General features: G+C 35.8%; 1 protein-coding gene across 7 annotated transcripts in view; it reads right to left on the bottom strand.

Moving 5' to 3' along the window:
• Positions 1-14,985, bottom strand: part of LPIN2 (lipin 2) — a 42,909-nt gene that overhangs the window by 15,936 nt on the left and 11,988 nt on the right. For 6 of the 7 annotated variants that reach the window (XR_012585713.1, XM_074576773.1, XM_074576776.1 and 3 more), the window contains exons 2-5: positions 11,775-11,975; positions 9,307-9,402; positions 5,516-5,814; positions 1,402-1,509 (exon numbers count right to left, since the gene is read on the bottom strand). Coding sequence is in view for 6 of the 7 variants with exons in the window: in XM_074576776.1 (XP_074432877.1) it covers positions 1,402-1,509; positions 5,516-5,814; positions 9,307-9,402; positions 11,775-11,975 (704 nt within the window). In the remaining variant the exon portion in view is untranslated. Of the gene's footprint in view, positions 1-1,401; positions 1,510-5,515; positions 5,815-7,968; positions 8,019-9,306; positions 9,403-11,774; positions 11,976-14,985 lie in introns of those variants that run through there. The other variant, XM_074576778.1, reaches the window with a different exon arrangement.

Below are 14,985 nucleotides of genomic sequence, written 5' to 3'. Positions count from 1 at the left end.
ACTATCCCCTAAATACGCAAACAAGAAGAGAGGCATGAATTATATCTCCCAGATACAGCCTGCTAGGCTATGGTTAGAGTTTTCTAAGCTGGAAAGGAGTATCAGACTCTGTGCTACAATTATCTAGGTGATATAATCCATACAACACTGTGTCAATCCTCAGGGTCAAACACTGACTGCTCTACAGTCACAAACCACAAACCTTTGGGGAACATTTGAAGACTACATCTCATCAAGTACAATTGAGGATGTGGTTGTCAGCCCAAAACATAAAAAGGAATGATAATTGGATTTCCTGTCCAACTGCTTCTGTTCATTAAGAAGCTATGCACTGAGGGAATTAGCAGGCACCAAGCATGGTGTGGTACATTCAGACTCTACTGAGGCCACAGCCCTGGAAACACCCAAAGCAGAGAGATTATATGCACCTCAAAAAGTATTTTCTGAAGCGCTCTCTTCTATTCTGCTCTACCATCTACTGACACAGAAGAACAGAGTACGGTCCTCAGCCAAACTGAAAAGCAGTAAAACTAGACGCTCAAAGAGTTAAGATGAATCAAGATACTGCTCAGCAATCTATGTGCTATATACATGCCCTTCCCTATGCCTAATGTTCGGGAAAAGTATGAAATTTACCTCAAGTGATACCACATATGGACAGAGTGCTTTCTTATGCAAATAGAGATTGATGTTAGAGTGGTGAAATCCAAAGGGCGTGCCCTGAAAAACCTTGAAACCAAATGCAAGAGGAATGTAATACCATGATCATCAGAAACTGAAGAGCTTGAACATATGAACAAAAGTCCCCTCGTCACTATAACTGAAAACTGACTGGTGATCTGTATTACGTCATTTGTAAGAATCCATAATCAACTGATACTGTTTCTGGTACCTCTGGGTTAGCATTCCAGTAATGGGCAAATCCTCTGTTCTGAAGCGGAATATGATTCAAGCTGAGGACCTAGCTTTACCTCAAGTAATTTATATTATTTCACCTGGCAAATTCTAATTTACATATACGACACTTCTGCTTCGTGGCATATCAAGTGTTGCTTATGCTAGGGTGAACCATAGGGACTGTATTCAGTTTACATACCCATCTCAACCTAAGGAAATCTTATTAACTGTATGTTCTTTCTTTAATAGTGAATCTTAGTAAGGAAGATTTTTTTCCACTTGAGGGGGGAAAGAAAAAAAAAAAAAGAAAAAAGACAAAAATTTTGTGTAATACATAAAATGGAGAGGAAAGTTCCAAGTAAGTATCAAATGCAGCATCTGACATCAGAAGTTAGGTACGTTTGATAGTTTGACAGATCAGGGGAAAAAATGAATAAAAATGCATAATAATTCTTTAATAATTATTCACCATTATACATATGATGACATTACAAAGTGACTTACTTCTCCAGAGGGGACCAGTCTCCATCAGATAGAGGGTAATGATCCTTTGAGTGATAAATCAAAGATTCTTTTTGCTCTTCACCCTTTGGTGATGAATTTGAGGATCCTCTGTGGAGATACATGGGACGTTAAGTCAGCTATAAGATATCCACATTACTAATTCAGTTAGAAAAGTTACTTATATGTTATTAAAAATCCAAGATTAAAAGAAAGAATTGTATAGCTTGAAGAATTCACTGTTTGCAACACATCTTTACATAACTTAAAATGTATATAAAACCAATTATTAATACTTGAAAATACTGTAAGTTTAAAAATCTACTACTCTTGGCACATACTAAGTTTAATATTAAAGAAGTCACAACAACATAAGTTATATCATTTTATACAGACAGCTAATATTAATCAAAACCCAAAGATGAACACAGATATTTACACATAACCTTCACTATGTAAACCCTAGAAAAACTGAAAAAGTTAAATAGAAAAGGGAGTTTTGGCAATGCACTTTATGATTGCACATTTCACAAATTAAAACCAGTAAGAAAACAGGGGTAGGTACCAGCCCCACAATCTACCCATGAATTTATGAACTACAACAAGTAGCTAGAAGTACTGTACTTTCTGAGCAGCGGGGTTTGTTTTGCACTGGGAACTCTACTCAGTATCTATAACAAAAAAAAAACCCCAAACCCAAACAACAAAACCCAACGAACAGTATGACCCATTGAGCAGGCAGGCATTGTATTTTACACAGAAGTCCCTTTTAAATATTTCCATCATAAGTACTTCAGATCTTTTTCCAGCTTTCTGAATTTAATTGAATAAATAGCTGTTCTCAGGATACAACAGTTTTGAGGTTAGATCAGGGGCATCATGGCTACACAGTGGATAGAATACAAGGAAGATAAGCCTGGAATTTAGGTATAAAACACAATACAAATCACTTTAAGCCATTATTATGAAAGAAAAAAGAAAACGCCATTTTTCTTCCATTAGCAGCATGGTTGCACTGGACTTCTTTTGGAATGCTAACACTAATTTCTCTTATGGATGGAGAAAATATTTTAACATTACCTATTAAAATACATAAATATTTAGAATTTACATGCTTACTCAATAGAGACCAATAGACCCTACGCAGTTACAGTGATCTACCTCATTTGTAGAAGGCTTTCATTTGGAAGACTAGACTATGTTAAATATTGAACGTTAAAAATGTCTTAATAACTCCACTTCTCATTCAGAATTATTATTATGATGAAACATGATGGTAACAGCTTGACTTGAGAGCTGCAGAGAATGTACATCCTTTGCATTCATAAACCAAGCTAACTGTGATAGAAATATGTTTCATACTATCTTTGTCTGTATCCAGTGCTAAGTATGTCCAAAAGAGGAAAAAAGTATTATTGATACTAGTTGATATTGATACTAGATACTACTGAGTGCTAACTCACTGGGAATTAGCAACCAAATGGGTTCATATGAAGCATCCAAAAATAAAACCAAATCAAATTTCATCCATAAGTGGATAAATTTGAAGGTTAAAAATCAAAATGTGTGTGGTCAAAGATTACTGAAAGTAGGAGGGAAAAATCAGTATGCATCAACTTTGAGTTGCACTATCAATTCTAAGCTATTTATTTTGCAACATTTATAAACAGTGCTACTATTTTTTCCTCATTCTTATCCACTTTATACATGGTCTAAATAAATACATAAAACAAATATGTAAGATTTTTAGAGACAGATAACTACTTTAACTCTTTAACACTATTAGCAGTAGAGCAACAATGTTCTCTGAGTGTACATCTCAGTCCTCCTGGTATTATTTTAGGTAAGTCAAGCACTACTAACATATCTAAATCATCGCTAAAAAAGCCAAAGGGAATATTTTTAAAAATGCTGTATAAACAATTGGAAATGGATTTTCCCAAGGAACAGGAAACAGCTTGTTTTTCATTTTATAAGAATAGAACTAGATAAGACTGGTACCTGTGGCTGAATTTTTGACCTTCCTGTTGGAAAACCAGCCTTCCTTTTCCCAGTTTCACTTTGAAATCTGAAGCTATGTCTAATAACAGCTAGTTAAGTTTCTGTTTCTTTTTTTTAATCCCCTCCCTTCCCCCAAGAGCCATGCATTTATAACTACAAAAAAAAAAAAAAAACAACCCAAAACAAACCAAATCTGTTGATATTACCTTACATCCCCACAGGATGTGAAAGGAAAGCTTATGAACATTTTTTCAGAACTATCTCTTTAGCAAGGAAGAAAACAGTGTATTGTCTATTGCAAGGCACTTTATTTCCTGCCTTGGTCAGTCGCTGGAACAACCATATATGAACTTCACACACAGACATGTAGCCGCAAACCTACTGTCTCTGGCCTTCCATTACTACAATGTATATTTCAGTCCTGCATTTAATTGCTATTCACAACAAACCAGCATTCTTTAACAAAATTTGCCTTTCACATCGTTAGCACTCTTCTCTGACTGAGAATGCTTTTCTACTGCTGTTTCTGTTTATATATATATAAAAAAAACGTGGTTTACAAATAAAAAGCCTTTTCAGTCTTTCACTGTAAAGCGTACAACCCCCTCCTCCCCCCGGCAAACTAGAGTAACCTTTACGGAAACATCATGCTCACATGAACACAATGGTTCAGCTATGACTAAACACTTGACACTTCAGTCAAACCTACAAGTTTTTATTCATCTCTAGTCAAATGAAGATAATTGCTACAATAGCAATACGAATTCTAAATACTGGATGAAAACAGCCATTACTGGCACGACGTGCCTAAATTCTTCATACATTTATAATAATTTGTTAAATAAAGAAAAAACAATTCTTGGCTTATATTTTCTGTCTTTCTGTACTTGATGGTTGTTCTTATTTTTGGTGGTTATTGTTATCTTAATACTCTCACACTGAAGACAGAACAAGGATCTTGCTTTTCTTAAAGTGGAAAAAAGGAGAAAAGGAAAAATCCCAAGCCAAACAACATGCCAATTCCCAGACTTTAACTGAGCAGTGACTATCTAAATGACAATTTGTTGACATATGACAGTGAAAAACTAAGGCAAATGAACTAAGAAAGCCACAGACATTCTAGAAAACACTTTAAAAATCAAATTTTGTTTGTTGTGTGTTATTGGTCACAGGTGTGATAACAGATTCATGTTTTTAAGATATTCATGTTTTTCTGGTGGCACTAACATTTTTGACCAGTACTTATTAAATTTGAGACTCCCTTGAAGACCCACACTGAAGGAGGTTTTTCGGTTATACTTTAGTCTCTTACACCAAAACATTCTTCCAATTCCCAGACCAGATCTTCAATTTATTCAGACAGTACTACATTTAACAGTATTGCTACCCAATGTAGCAGCTAGCTTTGTCTAAAAACTAAGTCCACTTCTTTTGTTAAACAGCCTAAGAAACTTCCACAGAAAACAGATGAGTAGGCCTCTCCTGGATTATAAACATTAAGATACTTGATAGGAAAGATTATAGTCATAGAAGAAAAGCTATTACTCATATAAGCTTCTTCAGCTTATTAGTATGTGCTACCACTGTACCGCCAGCTCCACTTTACTAGTAGTTTATCCACTTCAAAATACAAGACTGATTCCCCCCCTGCTTTATGACTACACATGTAAAGAATTCTCTTTACTAATGCGAAGGAGCATTAATTTTTGTATTTTTCAGTTACCAAAGTAAACTTCAATTTATAGAGAAGTCAAATTCAGACGTGGTGTACTACAGGCATTCGACAGTGCAGTTTATACGGAGGTTACCAAACAACTAGAAGACCCCTCTGATTTATTAAAGAAATTACAGTTAAACTTTTTCCTCAAGACTCACAATAGATCATGACAATGCTTCTACACCAGAATGGGCTTAATTTGATTTCATGTTCATAACAAAATGGCAAAACTTGAAGGATTCTGTAAAGATGTGGAAGATAATGGTTTGGGGTTTTGTTTGTGCAAGGAAAAGCCTACCCATAGCCTATTGAAACTTATGGATTACTTGCATAGAGAAAAGGTACAAGTCACCTTTTAGATGTTCAGTGAAAGCAGTCACCAAGTATTTGACAGTTTACCTTAGGGGCTGAACACTTTTTTCATCATCTGAGCTTATTTCCATTTCAAAAATCTCTTCTGTTCCAGGGGAGGAGATTTGATCTTCCTTCCTGCTATCTTGTTTGTATTTCTTTCTTCTTCTTTTTTTCTTTTTCACAGAACCTGGGGTGAATACAGTCTCCGTTTCCACAGGGTGTGGAATTTCCGAGTTTGCACATGTCCTCTCATTTTCTTCTGATTTCAAGTGATTGTCAGTGTCTTTAAAAAACTGGTCTTCAGTGGGTATTGGAGATGTTGCCAAATATGCAGGAACTTTTTCCTAAGCAAAAAAAAAAAAAAAAATTTTAAAAAAAAGAAAATAACAGACTAATTTTTTTACTTTGTTTCGTACATTCAGAATAGTGGTCAGCCACAGCTTAATCCTTGCATCTATATTTAGACAAAAAACCATACAATAGTTCAGCAGTACGAGTCTGATATCCAGAAAGGAACCAAGTTCACGAGAAGGATTACCCAAGTTCAGAAAAATGAATGTTAGTATTCTTACAGTTTCAGACATATACAACTGATTTTGCTAGCTAAACAGAACAAATACCCAGTTAGTGGAATGCTTTTGAAATTATCTGCCCTTGAGCACACCAGTTCTATCCAGGCTTAGTAAATGTGTTGAGAAAAATAGGCTAATTAAATCCTCTGCTGTCTATTAATTTTGAAACAGATTCATAGAAAGGTATAGGTTGGAAGGGACATCTGGAAATCATCTGGTCCAATCTTCTGTTGAAAGCAGGGCCTTAGGGCCAGGTTATCCAGGGCCTGTCAAGCCAAATGTTGAGTACTCCCAGTAAGGGAGAGCTTACCTCTTCTCTGGGCAGCCTATTCCTGTGTTACACTGTTCTCATAGTGAAGAATTTTTCTTATACCCAGATGGAATTTCCCCCTTGTGTCCTTTGCCCCTTGCCTTATCACCAGGCATCATTGTGAAGAGAGTGCCTCCCTCTACTCTATAACTACCTTGTAGGTGTTGAAAGACTGTGGTTAGATCCCCGAGTCTTCTCTTCTCTAGGCTGAACACAGTCAATTCCAGCAATCTTTCTTCCTATGTCAACTTCTCCAAACCACTGATGATCTTGGAGGCTCTCCACTAGACTCCTTCCAATTTTCTCTCCTGAACTTGGGAGACCAGAACTTGGTGGAGCAGAACTGTGTTCCAGGTTTGGCCTAACAAGTATGAAGTTGAGTGGGACAATCCCACAGCCCTCCATCTGCTGGCTGTACTCCTGCTGATGCTGCCTAGGATATGTTTGCCTTCACTGCTGCCAGGGCACGCTGACGGCCTCTACAGCAGAGATGCATTTCATCCAGTCAGACCCCAGCCCAAACTGCTGTGTGGGATTCTTCCAACCTAGATGCAGGACTTCACAGATATCTTAGTTAAATATTGCGCGAATCTTGTTGGTCCAGTCTCCCAGCCTGTCAAGTTGGCTCTACATGGTGGCTCTTTTTCTGGCCTGTCTACCTCTCCTCCCAGTTCAGTGTTATCTGCAAAATTGGTGAGGGTGCATTCAGTCTTGTCATCCATGTCAGACACTATTTATGTAAAGTATCTTTCAAAAAGAAAAACTCAACTATGATTTACTCACGGTAAAACCAACAAACAACTCTCAATTAATTACAACTCACTGCCCTTGGAAGGAACAATTCAAATGAAGGAAAAGCTTTAGCAATCAACTGCCTGGTGTTTGTTTACATCATAACAAGAAACTTAAAAATACTGACACCTAGACTGAAAGAAACACACTGTGACAGGATAGAGACAAAGTGGAACAAAAGTAGAAGAGAATTTACAGAGCAGGGAGAAAAAAGTTATGGGCTCAATTTTGTGCTAAGAATATAAATACAAGATGACTGTTATTTTACAGAACTTTTATGCAGAAGATTAGTCAAGAACTACACTGTGATTAGAAACAGCCAGAGCAATGATACTACTTTTGATGTGTTCAAAGTCTGAACTGCTACTTTTTAATATCAAATTCAATTTTTCCATTGAGTTAAGAGTTAGAGACCAAGTTTTGTTCCACTGGTTATAAAGCAAAGTGGAGAAAGGAGAACAAAACACAGCCCTATACAGCACTAATGACACACAGATTTTGCATTGTGAAAAACCTCCACATAAAATTATAGCACCTAAAATAAAGTGAATATTCTATAAAATTAGTAATAAATAATCCATAATAACAAGACAGAATTTCAAAAACAAAACAAAAAAAAAAACCCAAAAAAACAGAAGAAAAGTTAAAAGAAAACTGGCTGAAAAATGATGCCTGAAAGTTATATTATAATAGTCCTGGTTCACATGAATTGCAGGATGTGGTTTTACTTTTAAACATCGAGGTGTGAAAACAGCAAAGACTGACCGCTTGGAAGAACCTTTCTGAATACACCAAGAACTCGATGAGAGCTTTATCATTTATACCTTAAGCATAGCTTCAAGAGGTGACCACAAAGTCACGTTCATCAGTAGCAGAAATACTGAGAGAAAAAAAAAAATGTCTAAGAGCACTAAAAATAACTTAGTTCTCTGCTTTGTAGCTAACTCAATCTATAGTTTCAGCATGAACTACCGCTTTCCAGAACACATTATATACAGATAAGGCATTCTTGTTATAAATTAAGATATACTAAGCAAGTGCAACAGCTTCTTTAAAACATCATACTGGGGATAAAGGTAGTGGTTATCACCCTTTCAGAAAGTCTAAAGACTGATCAGTTCCCATCAATGGCTGACACAGTCTACTGCTATAAAAAACTGCTTTCAGTTTTGAATTTAATCATGGTATATGCTAAAACAGAATCCAGCCTTCATTTCTCTTAAGTGTCATGAATCCCTACTCCAAGTTACCATTTAGGGTCTTAATGCTTATTTTCTCCTTCCACTTTAAATAATATTTAACTCCTTTCAAAGTGAGAGCTTCCTCCAACCAATCCCTCACAAAGTGGATCAAGCTCATTTCCTTGAAAGACTCTGATTACTAAAAGCAACAGGAAATGAACACTTCATCTTTTACTTCACTGAGACAAAGTTTTTTCTCTCTCCTCTAACCGACTACTTTCATTAAACCGTTTGGCACTTTGTATGTAGAACTTCTTTCCTTCTGCCTTGATGAAAAATGCCGCCAGATTAAAAAGTGATCAAAGACAAAGCTTGGGACTGACAAATATTATGATTACATAGGTCCCATATCCTTAGGATATCAGACTAAAAATGAACTATTATTTCTCTTTTTCAGAGACTTCCACCTGCAATAGGTTCTTGGGAAATTAATTACTATATTAGAATAAAAGAAGAATTCTCAAGTTGAAGTTACTGTTAACTGGAGAAAGTTTCAAAGATACAATTTTTAGCACAGTTTTTCACAATTTTAAGACAAATTAAAAATATACCAATATAGACAGTCTTTATTAGTACAGAGGTCAGTAACACAAGCTGTAAGTTCTCAAGGCAAAAAATTATTATAAGACACTGCAATCTGTATAACTGCAGTCAACAAGAAACAAAGTAAAAAAATAATTCAACAAATCTTTCAAATAAAGCTCTAATAAAAAAAAAGAGTTAGTTATTTTTTATCATTGGTAGCAGAATTGTTCAAAACACCAAGCATCTTGGCAGCACATGAAAGTGATGTTAAGATCCAGTCACAGAAAACACAGCTTTCATAAAAGTTACAATATTGTCAACACTGTATTAAGCATTTTTAACGCATTACTCTGATAATACTGCATTGTAGCCATCATGAAGCACAAAGCCCCTTACATTTTCCTCCTCAGTTTCTTGTACAAAGAAAGCTTCTCCATTGTCACCCAGTTTCATATGAAGATCAACAGCATCGCCATTAATTTCTATATCGATCTGTGGAAAGAGACAATTTAATGTAAATAATCCATCACAGGATGAATCTCAAGGCCCACTTCACTCTGAGAGTAAACTTCGTTCCATTGTATAATCACGTATCTTTCTCCTCCCTCTGCTTTCTGAAGGAAGTCTGTTATAATAATGATCTTTATTTTGTTAACCTGCAAAACACATCATGCTCCTAGCAGAGAGCCTAACACCTACAACACAAATTGAGAAAAAAACAAACAAAAAACCAACAAAACATCTGAAGACTGAATCTTGTTCAACTGATCTGGAGAGCTAGAAGCATAAATAATAGTAACTGATACAGTCTTTATTTCCTGGAAGAAAGATGAATGATTGAGACTATTTATGTTCATATGCTTAAAGCTCAACCTAAACTTGGGCCTAGTATGAATACAAGTCCTGAATACCAGAAGTTCAAGGCAACAAACTGGAATCTTCCTGAAGGCAGAGTTTGTTTCAATGGGATACAGATTTGCCACAATTATTTCTGCAACTCAGTTAATGTTTTTTTCAGATTTTCCTGCTCCCAAATTTATGGCGATACGACACAGGACCACTACCCTTCTGCAACCATAGTGCTTTCCTCAGTGGAAGAATGTTTTATATTGTCATAAGGAGGTACATTAACTTAGATTACATTGCACAGGAGGGAGAGATTATCCTTCCCCACATGTATGAAATAAAAGAAAAAAAAAAAACAAATGTCTTTTCAAAACCAAGATACAACTATTTTACTTCCTCCTCTTTGTGAAATCTTGGGCATCCAGTTAAGTTCCATCCCAAATTTTTCCAAAGAAAATATCTTCAATATTCAGATAATATTATCTTATTTTTCAGTAAATCTGCTTATCTAACAGTATCTGTATATATGCATTTAGCCTAGCTAATTAGAAATAATTTAATACATGTCAGATAGAAACACAGTGGACCTGCCTTACTGTAGAAAATGCTAGTGGCATTTCAGGTTAAATATAGTTTAGACATTTCGATCAAAGGGAGACAAAGTTAAATATTGTAATTGCTATGAGATATCCAATATGTACAGCCTAGTACAGCGGGTAGCAAAAATAGATGTTTCTACTATTCAACAGTTCTTTAGAGGTACCCAGGAGCTGAAATCCTCTCAAATTTGGTTCACCTTCTCAGAAGTGTAATTAAAGACATGTAGCAAGCTCAAGTTTCAGATCACTCTTGTTGTATCTTAGACATTAGAAAAAGTACAGCTATACCACCTCTCTTGTACCTTGCTGAAAAACTGTAACATAATCTGTTGCAGAACTGTTTAGGAAAAACCAACTTTTTGTCATCAGTGTGCTCATTAAGAAAAACATTAGCAAGTGTGAAATCAAAACAAAAACATCAAACAAGAAAACTGTTGCTAGCCTGTGTTACTATGATTAACTTATAACTTTAATGCATGCAATTCCCAGTATGACCATTAACAAAAAAATGCCCTAACATAACTGGTCTCTTAGTTGCACTTTATTCTCCTTTTACAACCAAAATATAAAGATGGAGGTAGTTGCCCGCGGCATCCTTTCACTTCTTAGAAAAGCAGCACATAATCCTGAGGTTTTATGATCTGTTTAAATCAATCCATCCTTTGGTAGCACACCCACTGGCAATACTCCCATACACACACACTACTCCCTACTGACTGCAACGTAAAGTCTCCCACAATAGGTCCGTTTTTTAAGTCAAATTTACAACCCAAGCTCACTCCCTAGGTGTAATTACTAAAGTCTACGGAAAGGTGATGGCAGAACAATCCACTCTGGTAGCGTCGCAGGCTCAGACTGGCTGGGTAGGTAATTGTACCAGGTTTTCTTTCAAATATGCCCACAAGTGAATGAAGCTTCAGTCCTGCTTAATTGCATTTTCTACAGCATATCAACCTTGAAGAGAGATAACAAGGAGTAATATTTATGATAGGTCACCAACCCTTCAGACATGCTCCATTTATCCTCCAGACATTCCAAAAATAGTTGCTTGCAACATCAGGGATCAGTTAAATGGCATTAAGCATGTCTTTGCCAGCTTACTTAAACAAGTAAATAAATAGCCATGTAAATATTTTAAGACTGTGAAATCTGCATGTTTGTATTATTCTTTTTGCATAGCTGTCAAAGCGTTTCTTTCACAGTGTTTTTTTTTCCAGAGTCCTTAGATTACCACAGGAAGTTCTGTTTTGCATTCCAAAACTATCCCTCTGTACAGCATATATGAGAAACTGTTCTGTACCACACCAGACTGCTAACTGGGTATGGGGGAGGGGGGGAGCTGGGGAAGGAAGGAAGAGAGGGAAAAAAGGGAATGCATTGGTATTCAAAACTATGTTTTGGCCCACTTTCTGAACTTACCACTTTTTCTTTAGAGCGCAATACACCAAGCTTCCCAAATCGGACATGAAAAGGAGAACACTGGTATGTACCATCTTGTTGCCGGACCACAATGACATCAATGCATCCTGAAAGGGTTGCCTGATTAATGCCTTTGTACAGCTCCTTCACAGTAACCAGGACTTGTCCTGCAAGTTGTCCTACGTAGTTCATAGTCTGAGACTAAGGGAGAGGAAGAAAAAAAAAAAGTAAATACATTTTAAAAACATAAAAAGTTCTTTTAAAAAATTTTTTTTAAAAACATCTAAACAGATGTGCAATGTCATTTATCAATTACGCTGATTATTTTAACAGGCTTTACACAAATGCCTTCAAGAGTCAACAGAATTTTGAGCCAATTAATACATTACTAACAGTCTCCAGAGTTATAAAACCTACTCTTAATAGCTTATTAACTTGAACATACAATTATTTAAATATTTTAAAGTAAATTTTGAAGCATGTAATTTTTAAAGCCCAAAGCCTAGATTCAAGTGATGCTTAACTACTCAGATAAGCTAGAGACAAATTCATTCTCTGAAGACTGCCTATTTAATACAACTTATCCTCTATTGAAAATGGAGATAACTGTACGTAAGGATACAAAAAAAATCTTAAGTCAGAAAAAGTTATGTATAGTGTACCTCATGTAACTCTTCCTTTACAGCTCTATATTTTAAAAATGGCAGAGTCACATTAAAGAAATTATCAAAAGATCTAATGGGAGACAGAGGAGTTTGAGAACAAGTGTGGGGAAAACAAATATGAAAGAAATCCAGTTTTCTTCCTATATAAGGAAAGTGCAACACCAGTGAATTTATTTGCCATGAAACAAGTACTAAAATCTCTTGCAACACAAACATCATGAGCTTGTAAAAACCTTTCTTGAAAAACACTGACATTGACCTTCAGAAGTTAAAACTTGAGGCAAGCAAGACTTCCACCTGTGGTAGGTGATGCCAGATATTCAAAGTTACTGAGACTCTCCCAGTAACTTTTGATTAAATAAAACTACAGTAAGTATCACCTATGGTTAAAATGGATACTTCTCTAAAGAGCTTATTGAAACTTGTAGGTACCTATATTTAAAACAGCTACTGAAGTAAAGTTTGCTCTGTGAATACACAATGAACCTAGCAACATGACCTTGTCCTGAACACACTTCTTGTCCATGAGCAGATAACTTACTAGCTAACAATCATTATTTCCACAGAAATTACACCTAAAGGATACACACTAAATTCCAAATACTACATTTTCATATGTGAAAAGCAAGTCTTACCAAGTTTACGTGCTCATGCAATATATTAAGTGTAAAGAATTACCCACTAACTACTTTCCACAGGTTCCACAAGTTTCAGTCCAGAGAAAACAAATATTTTACAGTTTTTTGTGTTTGTTCATACTCCTGACATCAGAAAACTGAAAAAGAACAGTATGTTGTCTAGGTGAAGAAATCTTACTAGATGAGAGTGGTGAGTTCAGGACAGAATACAAGGAAAGGAAGACATACACATGCTATAGCCAAACTGGAAAGAAACAAGAAATACAAAGATAAACAAAGGACGCATAGCATCACGTATGGAACATTCTGTCTGATGTGTGACCTATTAAAAATACTTAAGTTAATGAATGAATTTTGAATGACTGCAAGTCTTTCAGACTAAAATGTGAACTATGACTGCCAACAAGAAATAGGAGTCCAAAGATTTCTCTGAACATTTGAGCTTTAATAGAATGAGAAGGGAAAACCATGAAGGTGTTCTACTAGAAAACTCACTGCAAGCCTTCCTCATTCTGCCCTCTCCCGCATCCCACCCTAAAGACTGCTACAAGCTCACTTCAAATATATCCAAGCAATTGCATGCCTCTAAAGTTAGGGGTAGTATTTGGGAGAACAAAGAGCCGCTGCAAACAAGTAAACAACAACACTGAACACATAACAGGGCTTAAATTGTAAAAATTCTATTTTGGAATAATATTTCTACCAAAAAAAAAGTCTACAGTGAATTTGTCTATTTACTAATCTATTTTTATTAGCCTCTGAACAAGGTTTAGCATTTTTTCTTAATGGCTCTAAACAAGAGTTTAGATAGTGTTTTCATGATCTAGGTACTTTATGAATTGCTTCTGTTCTGAGCCTTCAAAGTCTTCCTCACCGTAACACAGGGTATAATGCATTCATTCAAAAGGAAGCTTCTTCTGTAACATCTAACAGTACCATTACAATTGTAAACATGCAAGAAATCTAAAATTACTTTCACAGATTTAGAGCAGCTACAGAAGTATTTTTCTCTGTCTCAGGCTTCTCAAGCCTAACATACATTACCTGATCATATTTAGATTTTTGAAAAAAAAAATAAAAAACTTTCTTCTCCACAAGACTTAAAAAGAAAGATGGGGGATTTCCAATACAGATTTAAAACTGCTTTGAAATTATCCACAGAATTACTACACAAGGTAACATACTAGAGAATTTTCTCCCGTAGCTTTTGTACAATATGGTTGATGAAGACAAAAAGAACAGACTGTCATTGAGTGACTAATGAGATTAGTAGAACGGACTCCCTATCAACATTAGTGATTAATAAAATTCAATTTCATCTCTAAGTAGGTTCATGTACAACTATAAAATTGACTGCCTGCTAATGAAGTCATAGCTCACTCTTCGTAAAAAGGGGAGGTCTCACTTCAACCCTTCCTCATCTGACCCTCTTAATAAGCTGATTTTAGCTCACTAACACAACTGGCAGAAGTCTACCCATTTTTTGTTGTTGTTTGTTTCAGTGGGTTAGTAAATTAGATTAGCTCTCAAAGAAGAACATGACAAACACCAGAGAGTCACAAGACAGACAGCAGCACCAGAGGGCTAGAAAAATAAAAGGCTAGGGCAGGGAACTGAACATCTTCCTTTTGACAAGTGAGATATTTGATGCATCTCATGGAACTGTAACCCAAGACGGAAAGGTAGCAATATCTCTGCTCTACTGTTTAAGCAATTAGTCTTCCACTACAGTGACAGTCAATCTTAATTCTTAGTCTTAGGAAAAAATCTCGAACACATAGTCATTATCATTCATGGCTATACCTTGGCTGCTTCCAAGAGGAGTCTATGGTATTGGCTTGCAAAGAATAGTTGGTTTCTTGTCACCACGGAGACTGAATTTGTTAAAAGAAATGTTTGTCACAATCA

The sequence above is a fragment of the Larus michahellis genome, chromosome 2, assembly GCF_964199755.1.
Source record: "Larus michahellis chromosome 2, bLarMic1.1, whole genome shotgun sequence".
NCBI classification, from domain to species: domain Eukaryota; kingdom Metazoa; phylum Chordata; class Aves; order Charadriiformes; family Laridae; genus Larus; species Larus michahellis.
The sequence above is the reverse complement of the archived record's forward strand: the minus strand, read 5'-3'. Positions and strand labels throughout refer to the sequence as shown.